Source organism: Phoca vitulina, unplaced genomic scaffold, assembly GCF_004348235.1.
Source record: "Phoca vitulina isolate PV1807 unplaced genomic scaffold, GSC_HSeal_1.0 scaffold26, whole genome shotgun sequence".
In the NCBI taxonomy this organism is placed as follows: domain Eukaryota; kingdom Metazoa; phylum Chordata; class Mammalia; order Carnivora; family Phocidae; genus Phoca; species Phoca vitulina.
Genome location: NW_022589729.1, coordinates 19,346,227 through 19,372,848, shown reverse-complemented (window position 1 = coordinate 19,372,848; position 26,622 = coordinate 19,346,227). Strand labels below are relative to the sequence as shown.

The following is a 26,622-nucleotide window of genomic DNA, read 5'->3' as shown; positions in this document are numbered from 1 at the left end:
GGACACTGCTCTCCGGGAGGACGGTGTGGCCAGTGTGGGAGTTTGAGGTAGCTCACGTGGTGCTCCGGTTTCTGGGAACAGGCAAGCCGCCAGTTGCTGAAATCTGGACAGGTTGGTCAGACTAGGGTAGGACTCCGAAAGAGCTTCTTGGAGGGTCCTGTAGAAACGTAGGAATCTGTGGTGGATGGATGGAGAATATCTGAGGAGAGGGGAGTCCACACAGTGAGGAAGAAGCAGGGAGTCTGGTTCCTGTTAGCGGTTTAAAGGATGCAGAGAGCTTTGTGATATAATTAGTTAACCTGTACATGTCTGGATGTGACCTGCCTACCTTGTAATCTAGCCTTAGTTACTGGGGGTACCATTTCACCGGCCCCATGTCTCTTTAAAATCCCTCTGGGAAAAATGAGTAAGAGTCCAGCTCTGAGTTCTCTTTGAAGGTAAGTATAAATGCAGGTGGGCCATGCCTGGTCTCTGTTGCCTGGGCTGCTTCTCTCCTCCGGCGGCGTGTACAAATCCAGTGCGCAGCTGTCCACACACTTGGAACAGTTTCCATGAGGCATATTTCTAACTCATCGCACAACTGGTTGCTCAGCTGATGAGTAGAGTAATTGGCTATTCCACACCTGAGTCCCTGCCCCCCCACCACGGCTCAAGAATGTCTTGTTTTCCTTGAGCAGCCAGAGGGAACAGTCATTTGCTGGCTTTGGCGAGGCAGCTGGCCCCCATCATCAGTTATGCCTCGGAAGCTGAGGCTGCAGGTCCCCAGGGCCAGCATTGTGGCCTCCAATAGATAGGAAGTGTCTGCATTGTGATGTGCTAATATAAACAATGATCGGTGTCTGGGGTGGGGGAGGGGAAGAGGGAGGGAGAGCCCCAGAGAGAGGCAAAGGCTCTAACTTGGCATCAAGCCCCTAGAGCCACACTGAGATTCTGCCAAAGAGATTTACTGCCCAAGGAGGCAGGGGATCTTTGTTGGATTCAGGGGCGTTGTTTGTTTTCAAAATAATGGGGCCAACCACCATTGTGTCAAGAGCCCCAGAGCATTGGTGTGGAATGTGCCTTTCTCTAAATTGGATTTCAGGTAATCTATTATGGAAGTATTCTTGAAGCTAGAGTATATCAGAGCCAGAAGGTCCCTTAGAGACCATCTGGTCCAAGCGCCTCCTTTGTGTTAGATAAACCATTCAGGGGAACAAGCATGTAGAATTGTTTTCTCAATGGGATAAATTTGAGTGATTCCAGCCACTTAAACTTTGTGGCCAGTGGTAGATGTGATTACAAGTGAATGCGTGGGAGTTCTAAGAACCATCCAGGGCTATAAAATCCAGCAAAGCTCGCAAGAACTCACAAGAACTCACAAGAACCCCTTCTCCTCGATCCAGGGTAGAATGAATGTGGCTGACCCAAGCATGAAGCCAGCTGGAAGGGATATAAAGTCAAAGTGAGACACATGCTGAACAAAGGGCAGCTAGGTTGAATGCTTCTAGAAAGAAACAGAAAGTGAGAAGGAAGGAAGATAAGGTCTTTTCTGAGTACGGGGCTGGACATTGAGACACAAGGCAGTGAAAAATGCCCAGTGCATCCGTCTGCTTGGCTTTGAAATATGGCATGTCTCTTGTAGCGATAGGGCCACCCCATAACTACACTTTGTTCTAGTGATTTCTCCAGTGGTTTAGTATCCTTTGAACCTATGCCAGATGTCCCCTGACCTGCTGAGTGGCAGGGGGCAGCTGGTCTGAGACTGTAGCTTGCCACGTAGAATTCACCCAGCAAGGAAACAAGGAAGAGAAGAGTGGGCACTCTGAGGTGGACAGCCTCGAATTAAATGCAGGCTTCTGAGTGACCTTGGGCAAGTCATTTAGTGTGTGAAAACCTTAATCTCCTCATCTGTAAAATAGGTATATGACCTGCCCCGTAGGGTTGTCATGAAGAATAACCAGGATAATGTGCACCTGGTCGCTAGCATGGTGTCAGACACATCAATGATTAGTACGTGTTACTACAGTATTGGTATTGAAGGGAATGGTTTAGTGTTGACTGAAGTTAAGTTGGACACAGAGAACTTGAAGAGAAGCCAAGGGGTTCAGCGAGCACCATTATGGGAAGAAATTACTATGGAGAGAGGGATTTTAGGGCAGATTAGAGAAATGAAAGCTATTCAGATCCTCAGCTCTACTGAGACCTGGATCAGAAAAAAGCTCCAACTATTGCATGAGGGATTGGGGTTAGACTTATGGGAGAGATTTCCTGACAGTGGAGGGTATCAAATGTTACTAGACAGAGAGTTTTTCTTATCTTCTGGGATTGTTTGTTTCGTCAGCCATTCCTGGAGCCAGAGAGGTGAATGAGATGCCACAGATCCAACCCCAGTTCTTAATTCTGAGAATGGAAAGCAGCAAATGTGGGATCCAGCTGCCCCTAAAAGCTGTTTTTGGAAAAGGTTCTCAGATACATCTGATGCATTGGACTCTCTTCCACTAACCCACAGTGCTTAACAGAAAACTCAGGTTTTCAGCAATCTTGACCTTTCCTCTCATAGGAGTTGATTAAGACATTTTTTCATTGGCCCTTTAAAGCCAAGGTGGCTGAGGCAGTGTCATATCTTGATGTCTCCCTGCTGCCCAGATTCCCCTGGAAACCCATGATCCCACCCATGAGCCAGGGAGAGCAGGAAAGGACAGACAGTCCTTGGGCTAGAGGTCAGAGGGGCCCACGTGGGAAGCTCTTCCTGAATCCACTGACGTGAGCTTTGGTGTCTGGGTTCTGAGTTTGATCTGATATTAGGTCCAACCCCAGCCCTGAAGATCAGGGAGAATAAGAGCAGCATCATGAGGCTGGACAGGCTGAATCCCCATCTCTAAGAGGATGGGTGAGATCATATGACCCTAGGAGACTGTCATCCTCTACCATGCAGAGTCCTAGAGAGTAATCACCTTTGTCTTGGAGATTCTTCCTGCATCTCCTACTCCAGGGAAAGAAATTAGCCACCTTCCCTTGGGGGCAGTGGCCCCCAAAGCCACCAGCTGGATTGTCCTTCATCAATTTTCATGTAAATCCCTCCTGCTGCAGCTGACCACAGTTCCTCATAACCTCCCCTTTGGGTTCAGCTTCTCATCCCTTAATGAAACCACGTGTCACCCTGACTCCTCTTCAAGCTTTCCATGGCCTTAAGAATCCAGTTGAAATGCCTTTGGAACCTCTTAATTCCCAGCCCAGCTTCTCTCTCCAGCTTGGGCCTTAGAAACCAGGGAGGGATGAGATCTTAGCCTAGTGGAAGAGGTTCACCAGAGCAGCTCAACAAGATACTATGCCTTTTTCCTTCACCTCTTTTACCCTTGGATTTGGGTTTTCTTTGGTTTGATGCTCCCAAAGCTGACTGTCAGAAGGAGGGACAGATGGGGTAGCCATCTTTAAAGAGGCGAGATAGTATAACTATCAGAGTACACGCTTTGGTGCCAAATGGTCCAGAATCCAAAACATAACTGGCTTGTGACCTTGCCAAGTCTATGGATTTCCTTGAGCCTCAGTTCCCTCTGCTGAAAATGGAGGTGGTACCCCCCAGGTTTGTTGTGAGGATTAAGCATGACTATGATATCTAGAGAGGGCTATTAGCACAGGCTTGGCCCCTCATGAATGCCCACCAAATGGTGGCCCTGATTATTACCTCTGACTTTTAGGATGTTCTTCCCTGTATTTTTGAACTTTGGCTTGTTTCCCAGTAGCTTCTCTTCCTTTGGGATAATTCTATGGTTGCTAGCCCACATCCTACAAGTGAAGTATTGCTGTAACCTTTTTATAGTCACAGCAACAGCATGTCAAGGCCCCCACAGCGAGACTCAGCTCTTTTCTCCTTCCCATACTTGGTGCTTTGCTGGTCAAGTGTGCTCGAGGTGCTGCCTGCTATGGTGTGAATTAAATGTCCACGGGGTCGCAGGTTGGTTTCTGCAGATTTCATCACTTCGTGGAAGGAGTATGCCAGCTGAGCTGGGACCTCTTCCACGTAGTCCCAGCATTCCCAGCACTCATTCAGAGTCACCAGCCTAACACCAGGGCCTCCTGCCCTGAAATACCCTTCTCCTCATAGTTCCCTTGACCTTGTGTTATCTGGACTGTTCTGGTGATTCCATGATAACGGGCGGGAGGAAGCTACTGCTTTGGTATCAGGCTTCCTTGGTACTGAGAGCTGGCTGCTACAAGGGTCATAGGCGGTAACCGATTAACCACATAATGGATTAACCCGGTCAGTAGCCACTGTTGTATATGTGTGTGCTGGTGGGACACATGAGGACATCTACAGAAAGAGAAATAACACATGGGGTACACTGTCGCCTTCTTTTTTGTTCCCTCCTCCCCTTGAATTCATTCATCCCACAACACTCACGGAACGCTTGCTGTATGTGCCACGCGTTGTGCCGGCCGCCTCACTAACTCCGCGTACGTCTCATCATTTCTTCCCCTGACAAAAGCATAAAATAGACCCCAGCTCTATGAAACGCACTCCCCGATGGCTAATGGAGAGAAGATGAGTGCCTCTGAGACAGGAGCCCTGCTGATCCAGCCAGGCACCGGCCTGTCCAACAAGCTCTTTTAGGAGACACCAGTGTCACAGAGACAAGAGTTCCCCTGCCACCCTGTCCTCACTGCCAGGACCCGTTAATGGCCCCCAGCCAGGAAGATGCCTTTGCCCCACTCCAGGCATCTCTGACGGCTCCCAGCTCCTGGCAGCTCTGCCTGCCTTCCTCCTCTCGCTTCTCCAACTGAGCCTAAGACCCACTGCACCCCTGGGTAGACTCAGCTTCTAGCTTTCACTCTTCTTGTTTATAACTCTACACCTTTGGGCAGGGGTGTCTCCTCCAGCTTCCCTTTGCTTTGGGGTTCCTGGTTGGAAAACCCCTGCTCTTCTCCCTTCCGTCTTACCCATGTCCATAGAACTGTGCAAAGAGCTCCCCAGGAGAGGTGAGGCGCAGGTAAGGTGGGCTCCGCCGTGCTGGGGCTGTGCCCAGACTTGCATGACCCCGTCCACAGCCAAACAGCCACCCTGGCCTTCAAACCCTGAATGCATGGCACTGTTTGTGGACGTGGCTGCTCCAGCCTAGTTGAATTGTAGATCACCTCCCCCATCTCGGCTGCCACTTTCCACTCCCCCTCCCCCAGTCTCTCACATCCAATTAACACCCTCCTCCCAGCCCCCTTCCCGAGTCATTAGTGAAGAAGCAGAATGCTCTTGGCCCCAGAGTGATTTCCTGTCATTTCTGCTCATTCATTCTCTCCATGTCTTTGCTAAACCATTAATAATGTTGCCTGCATTTCTGACTGTTCATCTGGGTCTCTGTGGCTTCATCCCAGCTCCTTGTCTCCAGGGTCCCAAAGAGCAGGTTGTCTGTCCTGTGGCCCCAGTACGTGCCTTCTCATTCATCCACTGCTGCTGAGACGGCCTCCCGGGGGGCCACCACATTGGTCTCTGGGGTCCCAACACAAGATGCTCAGGGAGTAAACCGCTCACTGCTCAGACAACCCCCTCCGCCTTTCCCAGGAAGGTGGGGTTTACTGAACTGGGGAGGAAGCTGGGCTCCTCTTGGCAGATCCTTTCAGATCTTAGAGCTGCTCACACACATGTGCCAATGGGGCCGGGGAGCCCCGCGCTTCCTAACACACCTCTCTTAATGATGCCCTGGCCCTTGGGTGGGGGGGCGGTTTCAGCTGGGAGGGTCTGGGACTTGGTGCCTCTGAGGGTAAGGGGGTAAGTAGGGGGCGTGATGACACTTCTTCCTAGCCTGACTGCTTGGGCCTAGCTGGGTCAGCTCTGGGCAGGAGGCTCATGAGAGCGTCTTCTATCCTATTTCAGCGCGAGGAGTTGCAGAAAGAACACCCAGCTTCATGTATCCCCAGGGCACGGCGAGCAGTCAGATGGTGCTGCGTGGCATGGATCTCTTGCTGGAGTGCATCGCCTCCGGGGTGTACGTACAGCTTGCACCCCCACTCCGGTCCCTCCCCGGGAGGATGGGGCTGGGAATTCGCGCAGGCTCTCTTCTTGCCACAGTGTGCGGAGGCAAAAAGAGACACAGACAGCCCCTAGCAAGGCCTTTGCAAAGCATCATCATTCCCATCCCACTCTGGCTGTCTCTTTTATGGGTAACAGACCAGGAGGGGAGACAGGTAGGCGTCCCGCACGTGTGTTCACACCCCGTGTGACTTTATAGCAGCCCCTCGGGGCTCTCTGGCCAAGCATCCCCTGTGTACAGGAGAGGGCCTCTCTCAGAGGACATGTGCCCTTCTGGTTGCACCTACACTTCAAGGACGCCCGGGTGTCCAGGGCTCTGTAGAAGAAGAGCAGGGCCGCAGTTGGTGCTAATCCCTGTTTCCCGCTCGGTCTCTCTCCCAGCCCAACACCAGACATCGCGTGGTACAAGAAGGGTGGGGACCTCCCATCTGACAAGGCCAAGTTTGAGAACTTTAACAAGGCTCTCCGTATCACCAACGTCTCCGAGGAAGACTCTGGGGAGTATTTCTGCCTGGCCTCCAACAAGATGGGCAGCATCCGGCACACGATCTCGGTGAGAGTAAAGGGTACGTTGTGTGTATTTCTCATTATGATGATTTTGCCAGCCCTACACGCCACGACCACCTTTCCCTCTGTGGGTGGGGGAGGGGCAGGGGGAGTAGGGGAGAGCCGATAACACACGGGTTAGTGGCCATGGTGACCTGCCAGGGATAGTGTCACCCTCTGGATGTGAGTGTGTGTGTGTGTGAGTGTGTGTGTGTGTGTGTGCGCGCACACGCACCGTGGGTATGAGGGGAAGGAGATCCACCCTGACCATCCCCCACTTCTCTGTGGTGCCTGGGGCTCCCTCCGCAGGTGAATGTACCCCCATGGGCCATTCAGATTTCACGCAGCACCTTTTCTTTCTTCCATTTTGCATTCCCGTTCACGGTGTGTCGTCTTAGCCCTGTGCTGTCTGTGTACTTGTGCATGGTTCTTTCTTAAAAATGGGGAATTATCATGGCACAAATTTTTTTTTTAAATCACTTCCCTCCCTCTGCAGCGCAGATGGCCCATGTGAGCTGTTGCAGGCAATAGAGCACGTGCCGTTATGAGTCCCGGCCGTGGGTGGTGGGGTACACCTGTCCCTTCTCAGCCTGGGGCTGACCAGATGATGGGGACGATGAGGTCTGATACCAAGAGTGCAAGAACTTTCGAAGAGCATGCTCCATTGACCTTATGACTTTGGTTTCAGCACTACACTCAAACCAGGGGTTCTTAACCTTTTTGGGGGTATCAAGATCTTTGAGAATCTGATCCATAGGAACTTCTCAGGAAAAAAAAAAAATCCACATATCCACATATTCACAATTGGAAGGGATAGCCTGCTCTGCTCTAACCAAAGCCCAATGCCTAAGAATGACTATGAGGCCTTTTTCTAAATGGTCTGATGTCACAGCAATAGCAACGGAATACAGAGGGGCCAGCCCCGGGTGCTCTTTACCAACTGCATCAGCTGTTGCCTTTGGGTGCCCATCGTGGACACCTGTGGGGCTCTAAAAGCATCCACTGCCCCAGCCTCCCCTGAGGATTCTGACTTAGTAGGCCTAAGACGGGCCCCAGTGTCCATGTTTGTTAAAAGCTCTTCAGAGGAGTCTAACGAGCAGCCCCAGTTTAGAACTATTGTTCTGTGAACTCAAAATAGAGCGGGCAGCCCCCGTGGTGCCAAGCCAGCCAAAGGCAGGCTGGACGGAGTCATCCCGCGAGGATGAGTCCTGGGCAGCTGGAGAGGGCCTGGAGCTGGCACTCGGGCTCCTGCCTTCCTAGCGGGAGCCGGTCTGCTGTCTCCTGCCCGCCCCGAGCCATCTAACTCGGCTGCCTGCACTCTGCTTGTCTTCCAGCTGCTCCCTACTGGCTGGACGAACCCAAGAACCTTATCCTGGCTCCTGGCGAGGACGGGAGACTGGTGTGTCGAGCCAATGGGAACCCCAAGCCCACTGTCCAGTGGATGGTAAATGGGGAACCTCTGCAATGTAAGTAACAAGCCATTGTCCCACCTGACTCTGCTGCGTCTCCTGTCAGAGGCTCCAGATCCCTATCCCTATGGGCCAGCCCCAGTTGTACCAGAATGAGGTTAAAGAATAGCCCCTTGGGGCACCTGGGTAGCTCAGTCGTTAAGCGTCTGCCTTCGGCTCAGGTCATGATCCCAGAGTCCTGGGATCGAGCCCCCACATCGGGCTCCCTGCTCAGCGGGAAGCCTGCTTCTCCCTCTCCCACTCCCCCTGCTTGTGTTCCCTCTCTCGCTGTGCCTCTCTCTGTCAAATAAATAAAATCTTAAAAAAAAAAAAAAAGAATAGCCCCTTGGCCAGTGCTTCTGGAGCAGCCCAGCTCTTTGGACATCTCAAGAGGCAGGAAACCTGCCTCATTTGTGTGTGAGAACAGGAAATCTATGCTTATGTTCTCATATTTAGGGAGCATAAAACTCCCTTGGGTTTTTCTTGAATCTTGCTTTCTGCCCTAAACAACCACACAGCCCAGTTCAAGGTCTGTGAAAAGCCGGCCTCTGAGTGGGGGTGGGGTGTGGAAGGTAGAACAGAGCTCAGTAACCCAGGCTCCACTCTCTGCTGAGGGCAAAATGAGAGCCAGGCTGGATAGAAGGAAGAACTTCCCTATGAGAGCAGAGATGCACTGATGCAGTTACTGGGTATGCCCAGATGTGGGGAAATTGAGTCCTGCCCGCTGGCTAGAGTAGGTGACTCCAGGGCCCCTCTGGCCAGGGCTCTCAGTCAGGTTTTCCCATCATAGTCTCTCCAGTTGCATTTACTTTATAAAATGTCCTTGTGGGTGTCTGTGAGAATACCATACACCTACACGGTCTCCCTCCCAGTCCGTGTCCTTGCCCTGGGCACAAGCAGAGATATGGACGTTGCCTGCCCTCTGCTGTTCTCCCTGTCCTGACAGCACTTTGGGAACAAGGCCGACAAAGGCCCAGACTCCACAGCACCACTGAATAAATGCAGAGCTCGGGACTTGCAGCTCAGCCTTGGCCCTGGAAAGATCACCTGTCACTTTAGGGGAGTGGCTGAGAAGAAAGTTGGCTCCATGAGAATTGCCAGGGAAGGAGGCATTGAAGTTGCTGGCGCGGACTTCTTCGTGCCTTTTTGCTGAGTGGGGACTTGGGGACGGGTGATAAGGATGCTGCCCTCATCTTCATTTACCTCCTGCTGATTCCCCAGTTCCGGGCTCAGACTTGCTATCTGTGGAGTGGCGCCTCGGGGACCAGACCCAAGGTGGTCCTCTGCCCACTGCTGCTATTGGTCTGAGCGATCCTGGATGTGTTCACAGACCATCCAAACCAAGTCACCTGGCTCAGTCCAGAAACCTTACAGAGGAAAGTCACCTTCCAGTGAAAGATGAAAAAAGTGGTGATTCTTTACATTTCTAGAAAACTTTATTTATACCGCTCGTCATTCTTTTAATAAAGCTCCTCGGAGTGGGAGAAGGTTGGGAGTAATTCTCCCCCACTTGACAGATGAGGGAAATGAGGCCCAGATTTATTGATTTGTCCCAGTCCCAGATTGACGTGTGAACAGGACTGAGACCCCACAGCCACTCCCCAGCCTCTGCTCTCTGCATCCCAAGCCATCCATGCTGGGAGAGCTGTGGGAGGAAATATCGTCTCTCAGTTTAGGACACATCTCTTGGGACGATCAGGTAGCTGTGGCAAATTTAAGGACTCATTCAGTTCAACAGGCATTGGCTTATGGGTCTAACTCTGTGAATGTTTGAAGAATGCTCTGCTCCGAGGATGGGAAGGTGGTAGGTCTCATCCAGTTGTATATTCCTTTGTCCTTTTCAAAACCTTTAAGTATAGGCACAGTGGATTAAAATAATAACAACAATAGTAATCAGTGTGTGCCAGGCCTCTGCTGATGACTTCAGACATGCATTAAAATCTCAGGTTATCCTCATAAGAACCCTGCAAGGTGATATGTCATCCCCATTCTGCACACAAGGATGCTGGAGTTTAGAGGAGCTGAATGACCCTGGCAGGTGATGTGGTTGGAATTCAAACCCCTTTCTGTTTCCACAGCTTATGCTCTCAACCACACCTGCCCGGCTGTTACACAGGTCCAGCAGGGACTCACAGTCCCATTGGACAGACTGAGAAACAAACCCCAGTAGGTCTGATGATGGCCTGAAGCCACACAGCTGGGCAGCGGTAGAGCCAGAAGCCGGGTCTCCTGGGAGCCACCCGGGGCGGCTGCTTCCACAGCACTCCAGTTGTCTTAGGGAGCCCTGGCCAGAGCCCCAAGTGCCCTCCGCCCCGCCCTGCCCGTTTCTCACGAGGGGCGTCTTTCCCGTCTGTAGCGGCACCACCCAACCCAAACCGCGAGGTGGCTGGGGACACCATCATCTTCCGGGACACCCAGATCAGCAGCAGGGCTGTGTACCAGTGCAACACCTCCAACGAGCACGGCTACCTGCTGGCCAACGCCTTCGTCAGCGTGCTGGGTGAGCCTCCCTGGGGCTTGCTCCTGTCGTGGGGAGGCCAGCCAGGCTGGGAGGGGTAGGAGAGCATGGGACGGAGGAAGCATGGAGACTGAAGATGAATTTGCCGGGGAGGGTAGGGAACTTCAGATCCATGGAGCTGGGTGTGCAGACGGTTAGTTCCATGCTAGGATCATGTCTCCAGATGAGGGGGAGGGGCCTGTCTCACCCCCTCCGCATATCCAGGCCAACTCTGCCTGCGTTCTCGGTGGCCCTAGGGTAGGAAGTGGTTCTGAGTACTAGGGTCACTCCTAGATCAGGGAGAGGGCGGGGGCAGCTCAGAGATGCCTTGGGGCTATGGAGGGGCAGCTTCAGAACCTGTTAGGTAATCCGGAGAGACCTTTTGCAAAAGCTGGATTGCACACAGGGTAGGTTGAAGGCAGACGGGTGAGCTTCCTCTTCCCTCCCCTAACCCTGGGAGGCTTCTTAAAGGAGGGAGGTTGATGGGGGAAGGGACGGGGCGCTTGGAAAGCTACTGTGCTGCCAGGGCACGTGGAAGACCTGGGTCGGGGGGGGACTGGAGGAGGTAGGCCCCCCAGCCAAAGTCTGTTCTCCGGGAATTGCAGACGTGCCGCCCCGGATGCTGTCACCCCGGAACCAGCTCATTAGGGTGATCCTGTACAACCGGACACGGCTTGACTGCCCGTTCTTTGGGTCCCCCATCCCCACACTCCGATGGTAAGTTCCAGGAGACCAGCCCCACCCCCGGGAGTCCTCATTCCCCTCCGGCCCAAAATAGGTATTCAGCAAGACCAGGTAACCTTATAGGGTCGAAACTGGGAGAAAGTTGCCTGATCATCGAGGTCAGCCCCCTTATTGTGCAGAGACGAAAACCGAAGCCCAGAGAGGGCCAGAGACTTGCCAGGGCCACCTGGCAGACCCCTGCTCGAGGGGGCCGGTCCTGTCTCAGTGTGCTGTGTGTTCTGCTGCTCTGTTGTGAGGTTTAAGAACGGGCAGGGAAGTAACCTGGATGGTGGTAACTACCACGTCTACGAGAACGGCAGTCTGGAAATCAAGATGATCCGCAAAGAGGACCAAGGCATCTACACCTGTGTCGCCACCAACATCCTGGGCAAAGCTGAAAACCAGGTCCGCCTGGAGGTCAAAGGTAAAGGAGAGTTTGGTAGGGAGAGTGCGGGGTGGGACAGCCGAGGAAGCCATCTCCTCAAAGTGATTCCTGCGTGCCATTCCCTTTAAAAACGCACCGCTAATAGGGCCCTCCCTGTGGGCCTCTGTGTCCTCACAGGGCTTCCGGCTGGCCTGGGTGCTGGGAGCCCGGTCCACGTGGGAGTAGAAAGGGAAGTCTGAGACCCCACCCACACCCCACTACCAGCCCAGGAAGGGCATCATAGATTCCCAAGCCAGAGAGAAAGGAATTGGGGATTGTTTCCTCCTTAGAATCGCCCACACCCGCCCCACCACCATTCATATAACTGAGTGTTATTTCTGCCACCTTCCGTGGTTCCTCTAATGTGCGTCATGCCGTGTGGCCACGTGGGGTGGTGGGCAGAGGCCATGCCAATGATGAGCTCCCTCGGCTTCTCCACAGACCCCACCAGGATCTACCGGATGCCTGAGGACCAGGTGGCCAAGCGGGGCACCACGGTGCAGCTGGAGTGTCGGGTGAAGCACGACCCCTCCCTGAAGCTCACAGTCTCCTGGCTGAAGGACGACGAGCCTCTCTACATTGGAAACAGGTTTCTGCTCCTTCCTTCTCTCTTCCAGGCGCAAGTCTGGGCCCGTTTTCTTCCCGCTTGTCCTCGGTGACACACTGAGGGAACCCGGGGACAGGGAGCCTGCATCACGCGTGTCCCCCAGGAGCTGCTGCGGAGGTGGCCGCGGCACCAGTGGCTCCCCCACCCTGCGTGCTCTCTGCCTCTCTCCTTCTCTTCTCGCTCCCTCTCCTCTTTTTCCCACTCCTTTCTCTCTTCCCTCACTTCTCTCCCCCTCTCCCCTCACCCCTTTCCTCCTTCCTGAGCACTCCTCCTCCCTTCCTCTTCCGCTGCCGGGTCCCCTTGCCGCTCCGGCCTCAGCCCCGCTTGCAGTGCCCCTGTTCTCCAGCAGAGGGCAGGGCCGACCCGAGCTGCCGGCCACCAGGGTGTTAGTGGGGCATCTCAGCCGAGAGGCACCTGGGACGCTTTTACTAGACCACACCGGCCTCCCTTGTCCAGATTTAAGTGATGTGGGGCGAGGGGAGGCACCTGTAGTGTCTAAAAGTCCCGACAGGTGTCTGTAATGTGCAGTCAGTGATGGGGAGGGCTGGTCCGAGCCTTTCCCTCCACAGGGCTCTTTGTTGTAGCCCCTCACGTCTCAGGGGCTGGTGGTGCAGGGCCCTGAGGTCGGCACAGGGAGCAGCTGTTTGCACGCTCATCTGGCTTTTCCAGGGGTGCACCCTGCAGGCAGGCACAGGCATCCGTGCACTCAGTGGGTACCCACAGCTTTCGCAGCCCACCCTGCTCTGTGGTGCCCACCCCCCTCCACAAGAGACAGTTCAAAGGAGCCCAGGACACCTGGCCTGAGCCTGGGTGCACAGACTGGCCTGGGCTGAAGGGGGAGCTGGAAGTAGGGAAAGAGGAGGGACACCAGCCTGCCTTTCGGGTGGTGGACCGCACTGTGCCCTGATTTGGGAGGGGGGCGCAGCATAAGAAAGGCACAGAGGATAGACACTAGGGAGTTTGAGGACAGTGAACAGAGTCGGAGCCGCTTCTGCTTCACCCACTTGCCTTTTCCCCTCCGTCAAGCACCACAGTGCTCCAGGTAACAGTGAAGACCGTGCCTCTCTCGAACCACTGGGAGGGAGCCTCGTGGCCCCTGGCAGGGGCTGTGGCTGCCCTCTCACTCACCATCCCCACTCCAGGGAGAAAGCAGGCAGTGCCCAGAGCACCCCCCCCCGCCCCCCCACTGTCAGCCCACTCGCCCTCCTCCCAACCCCTCCCTGGTGCCCTTGCAGGATGAAGAAGGAAGACGACTCCCTGACCATCTTCGGTGTGGCCGAGCGGGACCAGGGCAGTTACACCTGCGTTGCCAGCACTGAGCTGGACCAGGACCTGGCCAAGGCCTACCTTACTGTGTTAGGTAACTGCCGCTGCTCACGCGTGCTCTGAACTCCCCCCACCCCACCCCTTCCCGAGGCCAGAGGAGCCGTGGGCCCTGGGCAGGTCCCGGGCCATCACCTGCGGCCAGTGAGCTGGGCAGCCATGGTGATCTCCCCCCTTCTATCTAAGGGTTAGGAAGCCGCTCCTTTCCCAGCAAGGTGGGCCAGGCACCTCACCTCTGAGTGGAACCATTAACTCGCCCAAATCCTCAACGGATGGGTGAACGAGAGAGGGAAGGTGGACGGGGGTTCTTCTTGTGATCGTTTTGACCTCTGTACCAGTTAAAAGAACCCATTGTTGAAGCAAGACTGCATTTTGAGTTTGTCCCGCCAGCACCCTCGGCTGGCCTCCCTCCCCCTGCCACCCTGCTCCTGTTTCCTGATGGGATTTTATAGGGCGCTCTGCACTTAGCAAACTGATTCCATCATGTCCTGCCCGTGTCTAAGCCAGACTGTAAATACTGAGCCATCCCAACGCCAGGGGAAGATAGTCTTGCCCATCCAGGGACGCACATCCCCTGCTGTGCCCTCATCACCTCTGTCCTCTCTCTGGGCATCCTACTGCCATTACCGTTGGTACACTCCGTCTCTCCGGTGGCGACAGTGCACGGTCGCTGGGGATGGTGGTCCCAGGCACACAGTGGCATTGGGATGGGAAGGAGACAAGTCCCCCCCTCCACCCCGCCAGCCGTGGAGGAAGCACAGGGGGGGTCTCCATGGAAGCAAAGGTGAAGCTGTGCCCAGTACACCTCTGCTCAGGGCAGCTGTTCAACCCTCGGCCACCTACTCCCATCCTTCTAGAACACCTGTAACCTTGGATAACTTGCTAACCCGGATAACCCGTCTTACCTTTCAGCTGATCAGGCCACTCCAACTAACCGTTTGGCTGCCCTGCCCAAAGGTAATTCATACTAATCACAGGACCCCTGCCAAAGCCCTCTCTAGGTGGCTGGGAGGGTGGGGTCTGAGGAGGAAGGTGCTGCAGGACAGGACGTACCGTGTGGAGGCCACTCGCTGCGAAATCCGATTCCTTTCAAGGGTCACACCCCTCACCTCGCAGCCCTGCCACAGCCCCACTCGGGCTTCCTGCACCTTTCATAGGCTGGGCTCGGAAGTCCTCGGCTGCCGATCCATCCTATCCCTTACTTCTGGCCACACTCACCACTTCCTTGTGGGGGCCTGTTCTCTCTCCCCAGCTTTGGCCTCAGAAATATGGAGGGTCCAGTCGGGAAAGCCCATTCACTTCAGATTACCTGTAGGCCCATCTTGTTTGCAGCCTCCCCAAGTCTGCTGCTGCACACCCCTTCACAGTCTGCCTTCACACGCGTGCACACATACACAAGTGTGGGCTCACGTGACCCACCTTCCAGATCCTCCCAGTAACCAGCCAGAGTACCGAAATAACTGGTTCAAGCAGCCGGGATGGGGAGACATCCCGTGTATCCCACTAGGCAGAGGTGAGATGGCCTTATCCCCAGGCCAGGATGGCCCTTACACCCACTGAGGAAGTACAGTGAGACTGGAGCCCCCAAAGGTGCTGCCCCAGCCCTGTTTGGATGCTTGCTGGGGCTCCTCTATCCTGCTGTCCATCGCTGAAACTCTAAGTCCCTATGTCCTCCCTGGCCTGGTCCTCTGCCTCTGTCCCTCCCACGCTCCTAACCAGTCTGCCTTGCTCAGCTCCAAGCACACCCCTGGGCTCCTGCCCCCTCGAAGCCTTGGCACAGAGTAGAAGGTAATCATCCCAAGAAGATGAGACCAAATCCCACACTTCCTCACCAGCTTCCCTATAGGTGGCAAGCATGGGTCTCATGAAAAGGGCAGCGTTTTCCAAATGCTCACCCCCTAAGAACAGCCACAGAAATGGGATGGGTTGGTCCTGGTTCTCTCTGTGCCCTACCTACATCCTTTCATGCTTTTTTTGGGGTGGTGGAATTTGAAGTCTCCTCTTTGTTCTTCCTAGGCCCCCTGAGGGAATGGGGTGGTCCCTGTGCTGACCCTTCTAGGCAGGCCAGGGCTGGTTCCTGCGGGTGCCGACCTCGGCCCGTCAGGGACCTGTCGTAGGGCAGTGTCCAAGGCTGGGGCCGGCACAGGGACAGGCTGGCTCTAACTGGGGAGTCCCGCGTGGTGTCTTCTTCCTCTGCTCCCAGGACGGCCAGACCGACCCCGGGACCTGGAGCTCACGGACCTGGCCGAGAGGAGCGTGAGGCTGACCTGGATCCCAGGGGATGATAACAACAGCCCCATCACAGGTCAGCCAGGGGCCCTGCACTCCAGTCCAGAAGAGAGGGATGGATGGCAGCCTGGTTTGTGGTAGCAGCCGGAGGCCTTGCCCCGGTTTCTGGTCCGGCTTCCACCTCACCTGACGCGTGCCCCGGGCTATTCGCGGAGCACATGCAGGCCTTGGTTCCCCTCTCTGTGTCCGGGGAGGAATTCTCCCTGTGCCTTTGTCCACCCAAGGGAGAGTGTAAAGACTAGCGGCAACCACGCGGGAGTACGTCGCAGAACTCCGCTACCTCAGCTCCCAAACAGCGCTGTCTTCCTTGCCCACTCAGACTACGTCGTCCAGTTTGAAGAGGACCAGTTCCAGCCCGGGGTCTGGCATGACCATTCCAAGTTCCCGGGCAGTGTCAATTCCGCCATCCTCCAGCTGTCCCCATATGTCAACTACCAGTTCCGGGTCATTGCCATCAACGAGGTGGGCAGCAGCCACCCCAGCCTCCCCTCTGAGCGCTACCGGACCAGCGGGGCGCGTGAGTACCCGAGGGCTGACGGCCAGCGCGCTGAACCCGGGTGCCCCGAGGCCCCACTGAGTTCCCCCAGTTCCTGGCCATGCGAGCGTGGGCGGGTCACTTAACCGCTCCAAGGCTGGGCTTCCTCAGCTGTGAGACAGGGAAGGATAGCAACACCGCCTCCATCACGGGGCCGTCGGGAGGCTTGGGTGTGAAAATGCTGTTTGGGTACCTCCCGTGGTGCTTGGCGTATTGTAAGCACCCAGCCAACGCTAACTGTGGTTATTATTACTAATAGCCTTAATAATTCTTGGTCATCTGCTCTAAAGGGAAGTGCTATGGCAAAGATTTGTAGTAGAAATATATAATCTGGTGTTACAGCAGATTTCTTTTCCTATCACGCTTGGGTAATGTTTAGATTTCCAAAAATATACCAGCCCATTGAGAGTGGAGCTGCTCCCCCAAAATGTTGAATGCCGGGGATAAACCGGTCTGGTATTAAACTTATTTAGTGGATAATCCATGAAGGGGATAATTAATCCACATTGAGTTGGCTGTCGGGACCACCCAAAGTATGGAAAGCCTTATGATAAATGCTGTCTAGTGAGGGATTAAAATTCAAAAGAAATTAGCCCTGCTTGGTGGAGGGGGGAGAGGTTCGGTCTTAGCTAGGAAGGCACATCCTCCTCGTGAGAAAACCACAGAATGAGTTCGGTTGCCTATGGGATAGTGTGCAGAGAAATGCTGAGGGAAGACAGCCACAGAAGGGGCTGGTCAGCTAGAAGGGAGAGAAGTTGCTCACTGTGCCCATAACACACATCGGGCTTGAACTTTGCATCCCCTTGGGTTCCAGCCCCCGAGTCCAATCCCGCCGACGTGAGGGGAGAAGGCACCAGAAAGAACAACATGGAGATTACGTGGACGGTAAGGGTCCCTCCCAGCCCACCTCTCGATGGGCCTGCTTTCTTGGCCTTGAGCGCCTGGGAGTCCTTTTGCTCTTTACACCCCTGAGGCCCCAAGGCCACTCTCTGCACTGGACATCCAGGGACAAAACAGGAGCATTGTCTAAGAGCAAGATTTCAGACAGGAGATGGGAGCAGAGGTGACCGAGGAACATAGACAGCTAGTCTGGCAAAAGCAGAGTACCAGCAAACGAAAATGGACTTCTCTAGGCGAAGGAGGGGTCTAAAAAAATTTAGCCTAAACATCGGTGCCTAGTGTTGGTGTGTTCTGGGGTCCTCCCACTGGAGATGGTTGGGGGTGGAGAGGAGACCAGCACTCGAGCTGCTTTGAGTGCAGGCTTTCTTTTAGTCCAAGAATGAACGAGAGGATGTAAAAGCTTCTCTCCGGGCCAGGACCGAAAAAAATTCCATCTTCATCTTGGCTCACTGACTATGTTTTCCAAACCAGAATTGGGATATGTGGTCTCAAAATGACTTTTTTTCTAAACCAATTCCAAGTCTGAGAGATGCACATTCAGCCATGGAAATATTAACATTTCTGTGCTGTCACCATGAGTAACAGAAGCAGTGAGCTACAACATGTGGGATCATGGCTGTCCCCATCTTTCTGAGGGCCCAATCTCACAGCAGCCTGGGCAGCTGGGCTGAGCCCAGATCCAAGACACCGGGGCTCATCTTCAGGACCTTGCAAGGACCCGCTCCTGGTCTACAGCTCTGTAGAGGACAGCTTCCTGGACTAGGCCCTTAGGAAATGAAGAACAGAGTTGCACCCACCCTTAGCTGCTGGGCAGGACAGGACAGTCACGCATGGATTCGGTAGAACCCAAGCCAGTTCTGGAATTTTGAGTTCATTAGCAGTAAGCATGCTGTGGCTAAACCAAAACTCATCCCTCTCCAATGTTAAAGAATATTCTATGATTTTCTTGTTTTGTTCTGCTTACTGATCAGTCACAGGAGAGTCCTGTTGAAAATAAATCTTTGGCTCCCTGTGCACTTACAAATGTGGGTGGCTCTGGGAGTCAGAGTGACTAGGTCTCGGGTGAAGCCTTTGTCACAGAAAATCTACAGGCTGCTGAATTCATAAGACTCTGGGCTTCGGGGGACTCAGTGTGAGGGTGGCATGCTCTCCCAATGCCGCAAGGGGGCCAGTGCTGGGCAGATCGGGGCAGGGTGCCTGGCACAGAAGGAGAGTGCAGGCTGTGGGTGGGTCTGGGCTCCACCCCTGCCCTCAATCTCTCCCTGCTCAGCCCATGAACGCCACCTCTGCCTTTGGCCCCAACCTGCGATACATCGTCAAGTGGCGGCGGAGAGAAACTCGAGAGACGTGGAACAACGTCACAGTATGGGGCTCCCGCTACGTGGTGGGGCAGACCCCCGTCTACGTGCCCTATGAGATCCGAGTCCAGGCCGAAAATGACTTTGGGAAGGGCCCTGAGCCAGACACTGTCATCGGTTACTCCGGGGAAGATTGTGAGTACCCTCCCCCATCCCTGAGCAAGGATCCTCACAGCCGGGCGGCACAAAGCCAGCCTCACAGACCAGGAACCTCAGGGTGGGTCATGGGACTGCCAAGAACATCCTGGGAGGACAGCCGGTCCCCAGGAAAGAGAAATCCCTTATGGTGACCTCGGGCAAACAGGCCCCTGATAATGTCAGGAGCCAAACTGTCATCACCCGAACACTAGTTAGAATTACTGAACAATCATCGCCTGGTCCAATATTCCCATTTTACGGGTGTGAAAACTGAGACCCTGCAAAGGAACACCCTTGCCAATATTACCCAATAGCAAATGTCAGGCTTGAAAACAGAGGCCAGGCCTTCTAATCTACCTTAATGCCAAGACTTGCTAGTGCCAAGACTTCAGGACTCTCCCTCCCAAAGAGCCATAATTAGACTCCTCCACAGGAAGCGGGGCCACAGGCCAGACTCCTCCTTGGCTCCCCAGGGGAGACCTGGAGAAATAGAGAAGAGCCCCAGACTGGAATGATCCAGACCAGCTACCTGCTGGCATCCCAGTGTTGCTCTTAACCGTTGGAATTGAGCATGCAAAGAGAAGTTCTTTGGAGGCTAGCCTTGGTAAATCAACAAGATTCTGGGCATGTATGTGGAAGTATCTGCCTGACTTTTAAGATGGTGGCAGCCTCCTTCTTCCCAGCACATCAATCAGTAGGCTACTGAGCAAAGCAGGAGGGTCAGTGGAGCTCCTCCCTGTCAGGGTGACCCAAGAAAAGATCATTTAGGCGGATGGGGTGACCAGAAGGCAGGGAGGAGAGTCTTAGGGAGTTGCAAAGGCCAATGCTGGGGTCAAGAGTAGGGCCCGTGTTGTGCATGACAGACGGGAAGAAGTGAGGGGTGGGCCCCATGCACCACTTTCCTGGAGGTGATTATGGATTGGACCCACTCGGGAATAAGTGGATAGTATCAGCAGACTCTCTGTCCCTCCTGCTCCTTGTCTTGTGGTGGCAAACACTTCCAGACAGGAGACTGGCAGGAACTACCGGCTGGTGAGTATGGAATGAGCAGTGTCTAGTCGTGGACTCCGTGGACCCGCCCACAGTTTCCGTGGCACCTGCCGTCCCCCCTGGGCCTGTGCTCTGCTGGACGCGAGGGGTGGGGCAGAATTCTTCTGCAGCAGAGTGGAGAAAATGCAGGCGAGAATCCATTCTGGGGGAGGGAGTGGGTCTCCCTCTTCAGGGAGTCAAGGATCAGAATCCCCTCCTGAACAAGGTTAGGGCATCTTCAGCCTGTGGCTGATGTTTCCGGCAGGGTCCTGATGGGAAACGAGTGTCACTCAAAGGGGACTATCTCTAATGTGAGGACAGGGTTCGAGGGAAAACAGCAAGGTATCAGAAACCACCCAGAGGGCTAACAACAGCAGGACCCCAACATAACATTCTGAGCCTTGAAGGGGCAGCAGACGGGGGAGTCCCCACGACCAAGGGGTAGAACTTTGGGTAGCAAAGTGCAATGCTGTCGACCTGCAGCCCCACAGAGAGGCGGCCAGGGACGAGGTACCCACCCTCCTTCTCCTCCTGCTGACCTTACCTAGTGAGCAAACCCATCTGTTGGCCTGTGAACAGGGGGCCAGCCCACACAGTCCAGAGAGAGCAGCCTGCTGGGACACAGAGCAGGTGGAGAAGGGTAGCACATGGAATGGAGGGGCAAACAGAGGCTACCCAGCTGGGAGGATAGCAAATAATGGCCCTCTAAACATGTAGGCAGATCCCTTCCACCCAGATGGCTGCCTTTTTGTCCTGGCCTTCCCCCATCCCCCCAAGGGCAATCTCCTGGAACAGTCCTAGCCCCTGCCCTCATGGAGTACCCCGTGTCCAGAGTGGGATGGAGGCACCAGCCAGCAGAGAACAAGTCTGAGGAGACCCTAGAGTCCAGGGGCCAGCCCTGCTTGCTTAACTAGCTCTCTGTCCCAACACATTACAGATCCCAGGGCTGCACCCACTGACGTTAAAATCCGAGTCCTGAACAGCACAGCCATCAGCCTTCAGTGGAACCGCGTCTACCCCGACACGGTGCAGGGCCAACTCAGAGAGTACCGAGTGAGGAAACCAGCTCTCAGCCCCGCCTAACCACCCGGCTTGCTAACCAGGGCAAGGGGGTAGCAGATGCGGGCCATAGGCTACTTGGAAGGGGTCCTAGGGATAGTTGTTGGATCCAGAGTAGATTCAAGAAGATGATGTCTAGTATTAGCTGTCCAAAAATACACCCAGAAAAAAAAATTATTTGTATATATGCAGGTGTGTTCTGCAACAGATATGCTGATTCTACTCAGCAGAAAATCACACGGAGGGCGGTGGGTTGATGCTCCATATGGCACGTTATGCTCATAATTCATGTGTGAGCAGACACACAGGGATCTTAGGAGCAGTGTTGAGGAACCACTGAGCTACACCCCTCTCCTCTCTTAATGGCCCCCACTGGGCTGCTTGCCTCACCCAGTCTGGTTTCATGAAACCTTCACTAACAGGCAGAGCCACCAAAAGGTGTAAACATCTTCCCTGTTGTCACAGCCAACTCCGGATTACCTGGCGTATGGATTATCGAGGCCCTTGGCTTCTCCTGGTCTCCCTGCCTGCGGGCAGTTTCTGCTCATGTATCTCTCCTCTCGGCAAGGGGGAGCTGAGGCGGGCAAGGGGGAGAGAAAACCAGGCCACGCTAGGCTCTCCCTTACACATAGCTTCATTTAAAACTTGTCTGGGAGGTGATGGCTGCTGTAAGCATGGGATACTGCAGGTTCTGTGACTTAGAGGTCATTGAGAGTTGGCTGATGGACAATTGTGGGCAGAATGGAAGGGATCGGTCTCTTTGGGGACGTGAATTCGGTAGGTAGGAGAAGGAAGGCAAGAAGATGTATACACTTGAATGAGCTCTTCCCCAGCACTTGCACCCTTAACCTACTTGCCCGGAGATTTTTCTGGCTAAAGCTCCCACTGGGTCCGCTTCTTAAGGGGACCCCTTCTTAAGTATTGACTTCCGCCTTCCTTTGCCGTTGGAGGCCCAGGTGACGCTGGTGTGGCAGCCTGACCTGGGCCTTCTTACATACTGCTAACCGTACCTTGTGTCCCAAACTCTCTCAACTCTACCCCTAACACCACCACCTTCTGAAGGCCATCCCATCCAAGCTCTTGCCACCAGGCAGCCTGGTGTCCACTGACCTGGACATGTGTCTAGCCCATTCTAAAGGTCTTCAAACAATTTTAAAAGAAACCATTTGACTTCAAAGGATTAAATCAACTCCCCTATTCAGACTTCTGAGGGTAACCTGTTCCTTTTCAACTCCTGCCTACTGCCGATCTAAACCATACTAATCCAACTCAAGGTGATGTGGCCTTTGAGCCCAGAAGAGAGCTTTCCATGCCTGGACCCTTGTTCCCCAGCTTGGAAATAAGTGTCCACTCCATCAGTAACTTTGGCCAACTTGCCTATTTCCCAGAGAGCTCATGTGGCTCAGAAAATGATCGAACCCCAAGCCCCTGTTTCGTGTTTGACGTCAGTTGGTCCTTGCTAGGGACTAATGAACGGGGCCTCTCAGGCCGCTCCCCCAGCCCTAGGCGGGGCTGCTGAGGGCATTCGGGACTTGGAGCCTGTGGCAAGCAAAGCGAAGACCAGTCACCACCACCGGCACTAACAACTAACCCAGCCCCGCCCGCCCGTCCCCTCACCGGCCCGCCTCTGTCCCGAAGGCTTACTACTGGAGGGAGAGCAGCTTGCTGAAGAACCTGTGGGTGTCTCAGAAGAGGCAGCAAGCCAGCTTCCCTGGTGACCGCCCCCGGGGCGTGGTGTCCCGCCTCTTCCCCTACAGTAACTACAAGCTGGAGATGGTTGTGGTCAATGGGAGAGGCGATGGGCCTCGCAGTGAAACCAAGGAGTTCACCACCCCGGAAGGAGGTAGGTCTGACCTGCAGCTCTTCGGGGTGGGGCAGGACAAGGGCAGCACAGCCAGGTGGGTCCAGAGCAGCCCCAGCGGGCCTGGGCCCGACAGCACAAGGTGACCTCTGCGTGACCCCAAGGCGCTGAAGTCCTGCGAGCCGAGCAGCTCCTGCCATTCCCAGAGTGCTCCATCACCGGGGTGGCCTGCCCTGACAGGACGTTGTGTCTCAAGAGAAGACCTGGGCCGCCTGCTGACAAAATTCCAGATGGGCTAGCGGACTGACATCCTCTCCCCCCACCCTCCGCCAAGGGCACTGCGGGAGCCCGGGCCACCCCCACCTCTGGAGGCCGAAGCACGGTCACCCTGACCACCAGAAGCACCCGGCTTGTTCCCCAGCACCCAGGACCTTCATTCAGAATTCTCTCTGCACTGTGATCCAGAAGCTTCTGTCGGGACAGCTGGCCCATGTGCGCGGTAGCCCTGCAGGGGGCGCTCTGCCTGCTGCTTGTTCCAGGTCCCCCTGGGCCTGGGAGGCAGACACTTGTGAAGTTCACATCCTCCTTTATCAGCTCGTCCTCCTTTATCAGCTCTGCATTTGCGTTTGCTTTGCCCTCTTCTGTTTTTCCTCCCTCCCTTCTTAACCGCTTTTTCCCCCATTTTTCTTCTCTTCCTCCTTCTTTGTTCTTCCCTCTTGTTTTCTTTATTCCTATCTGTCCCGCCCCCTCGTTTTGCTTTTCACCTCCAGCCTCTCCCCATCACCCCCGCTCCTGGTGCCCTGTCCATGAGTCCCATCTTGGGCTTCTTTCTCCTCACCCCTGAACCCCGCATTCTCAGCTCGGAAGCCTGGGCCTGCTGCTGGGCCCCAGGCTGAGACTCCTCGCCTGAGGACTGGGAACCACATCCTCTGTGCCCACAGCTCTGGTTGGTTCCCTGCTGGCTCGAAGGCATCTTTGCAGGCGCAGAGCCTACCGTGTGCTGAATCCACGGTAGTTGCTAAAGGAAAACCTGACTGACTTCTTCCCCATTTAAACGGAGTCTGAGCCATGCTTGTCCTAAACAGGGTGGGGGAACAGCATCCTGGATGGGGCAAAGGGCTCCGGCCCCCCTGTGGTTCTCCTGGGTTCTGGCTTAGCAGCTGTCCAGCATGGGGCTTGCCCCGAGGTCAATGCCTTCATACTTGTGCTTTGTTTTTTTGTGTTTCCTCATCCTGCCTCTGCCCTCCCCTTCTTTTCCCCTGCCCTCTCCTCCTTCCCCAAGTACCCAGTGCCCCCAGGCGTTTCCGAGTCCGGCAGCCCAACCTGGAGACAATCAACCTGGAATGGGATCATCCAGAACACCCCAATGGGATCCTGATTGGATACACTCTCAAATATGTGGCCTGTACGTTCTCCCCTTCTTTCTCTTAATCTGGGATTCAGAAACCCCATTCTCACCATTTCACTAAGGAATCGAGGTAGAAAGCCTATGGGTGCAGAATGATGAGGTGCCACAGAGAAAGTTCCCCAGAGGATTAGGGGAGGCGGGTGAGACCCAGCCCCCCGCTCACCTGACGCAGCTCCTTCTGCAGGGAGCTTCTAGTTGGTTCATGAGACAAAGGGAACTTCTGATCTAATGAGGGATTCAACCCCGACCCCTCGAGGATCTTAGAGTCTCCAACACGTACAAGTGAGTCTAGGAAAGACAGTTCTGCACCTCATCCGTTGGGGTAGACTACATGCAAGGGAATCCACACAACACTCAGGGACGCTAAATAAGGTGTCATTTATGGTAAGGCGGCTGTATCTAGAATGACATGGTCAAGAGCCTGGGTAGGGAAGATCTCACCGAAAGAGCTTAGTGTCACCCTGCGACATGAATGTCGTTACATTTGAAAAGCCTCTAAAGTAGGCGATGTTGTACCTCATTGGGAAGCTCAAAGGGCCAGGTGTTGTGTTTTTGACAATTTTAATAGCCAACTGTGTCCTTATATGCTGTTCTGAATGATCTCTGGACCTGACTGTCCCCCTTTGAGGTATACTGAACAGGCCTTTTACAAAGGAGGCATTAATGATCAAAAGCTCTAGTGGTTTTGCCCTAGTTCTGTTTGAAAGGAAGAAAGGACCTCAAAACTTTTGTCCTTGTTGGAAAGGCCTGGGGATTATAAACTAAATCTTTCAGAATCAGCCACATAACTTTGCAGTGAGCTGGAGATAATGAGATCAGTGAAAAAACCTTAACACTGGTGTGTCATTGAAGAGCTGGAAAGTTCTTGCCCAGGTCTCTGCCCTTGAACTCCAGTCTCCCATCCCCTGGGTCACTAAGGTCCTGGGGCAGGCTCCACTGGAAGGCTTTCTCCTTCCAGCTGCAGATTATATAACCCACCATGGTCAGTGTTGCTGAAGTTCAATTTCACTTACCTATCTCTCCCCAGTTAATGGAACCAAATTAGGAAAGCAGATAGTGGAAAACTTCTCTCCCAATCAGACCAAGTTCACGGTGCAAAGAGCAGACCCCGTGTCGCGCTACCGCTTTACCCTCAGTGCCAGGACGCAGGTGGGCTCTGGGGAAGCAGTCACAGAGGAGTCACCGGCACCCCCGAACGAAGGTAGGTGCATCACAGCAGTCTTGGGGGTGGAAGGTCCCAGCTAATTCCGATGCCTAGAGAAACACCCTGACCTGGCCTTCTGGCCGGACGGCCTTCTGGGATGGAGAGAAAATAAGGCTGCAGGTCCTCCAGCCCCCCAGTAGGATACAAGAGAACCCATCTCCTATGCTGAGAGGTAGGTGCTGACGATGTATCCGGAAAACTCAGATCTTCTTAGACGATTGCAGTCAGACCTGATCGCCACTTTGCCTTGACTTGCCCGGCTACCTAACACCTATCATCTGTCCTCCTGGGGCGGGTGGTGGGGATAGGAAAGAGAGCCTCAGTCCATAGTAGAGATGACATGAGGGAAAGCATGTGCGAGGTAAACGTGCTAATGAACTTCAGAGAATTGCAGCAGTGTTCGCCCATCGAGAGGGGCAGCAGGGTTACTAAGGGTGCCTGGGGAGGGCTCTGGGATCCCCCTTCTCCCGAGGACACATGGAACCAAGGAGGGAGGGAAGCAGCCTTGATTGAGGCTACCTGCCAGGATCATGAGCAGAGCCGGAGGTGTCGTCCCTGCCTGCAGCCTGAGCTGGTGGGGTGTCAGGCCGTGGGGAGGGGGGGTGTTGGGAAACAGCCACTGACCAAGCCAGCTTCCCCAAGAGCAAATGCGCTCAGCTCTTGGCTCCTGGCATCTTCCCAGCCATGGAGCGTCCCCACCGGAGTGCGCCTGCCTGAGAAGTCCACTAGGGGGGACTCCAGGCCCACTCGTACCCGTGCTGGCGCCCAGAAGCTCCAGGATACCAGGTTTAGAAGCCTAGATATTGGCAGGCCCCCTACCGAAGGAGGGGACCCCCTGCCTCTTCGGAGGTGCAGTGGTGTATTCAACAGCCATTTCCTGAGCACCTGCAACATGAGGTGCTGGACACTGCGCCAAAAACGAGGGAAAAGGTCTAGAAGGGGAGACATCCACAAGAGTATCTCCTTGCTGTTCAACATGAGGAATGTTAGGTTTAGCTGAGGCAGGTGCAGCGCCTGGGCAGAGGCTGGGCAGAGGAGGGGTCCGTTCTGCAAGGGAAGAGGCTGTGTGAACTGGGATTCTAGAAGCAGATAACAGGTTACTCTGTGTGGTGCTTGTCCCAGAAGGCTGAGGTCCGATGGCCTGACCCTGGCCCAGATTGGACCTCCTGAGCACCTCCTCCCCACCCCAGGAGAGCTTCAGGGCTTCCTTCACTGGGGCTGCCGGGCCTGCTGCCGGGGCTCCCAGCTCAGCTTCGGAGCTGCCCTGCATCCCCTCCCCAGCCCTGCCTCCCCCAGCCCCCCAGGGCCAGCAGGCCGGTGCTGAGGCAGGCG

At 54.6% G+C, this 26,622-nt stretch overlaps 1 protein-coding gene across 20 annotated transcripts in view; it reads left to right on the top strand.

Annotated features, from left to right (window-relative positions):
- Positions 1-26,622, top strand: part of NFASC (neurofascin) — a 179,667-nt gene that overhangs the window by 124,825 nt on the left and 28,220 nt on the right. For 11 of the 20 annotated variants that reach the window (XM_032422255.1, XM_032422252.1, XM_032422254.1 and 8 more), the window contains 17 exons: positions 5,846-5,957; positions 6,383-6,567; positions 7,882-8,013; positions 10,352-10,495; positions 11,098-11,209; positions 11,473-11,639; positions 12,081-12,228; positions 13,482-13,606; positions 14,482-14,526; positions 15,773-15,874; positions 16,178-16,375; positions 17,208-17,278; positions 18,564-18,786; positions 20,756-20,871; positions 22,516-22,720; positions 23,961-24,083; positions 25,114-25,287. In XM_032422255.1, coding sequence (XP_032278146.1) covers positions 5,846-5,957; positions 6,383-6,567; positions 7,882-8,013; positions 10,352-10,495; positions 11,098-11,209; positions 11,473-11,639; positions 12,081-12,228; positions 13,482-13,606; positions 14,482-14,526; positions 15,773-15,874; positions 16,178-16,375; positions 17,208-17,278; positions 18,564-18,786; positions 20,756-20,871; positions 22,516-22,720; positions 23,961-24,083; positions 25,114-25,287 — 2,382 coding nt within the window. The remainder of the gene's footprint in view (positions 1-5,845; positions 5,958-6,382; positions 6,568-7,881; positions 8,014-10,351; positions 10,496-11,097; positions 11,210-11,472; positions 11,640-12,080; positions 12,229-13,481; positions 13,607-14,481; positions 14,527-15,772; positions 15,875-16,177; positions 16,376-17,207; positions 17,279-18,563; positions 18,787-20,755; positions 20,872-22,515; positions 22,721-23,960; positions 24,084-25,113; positions 25,288-26,622) is intronic. The other 9 variants (XM_032422253.1, XM_032422266.1, XM_032422265.1 and 6 more) reach the window with 3 other exon arrangements.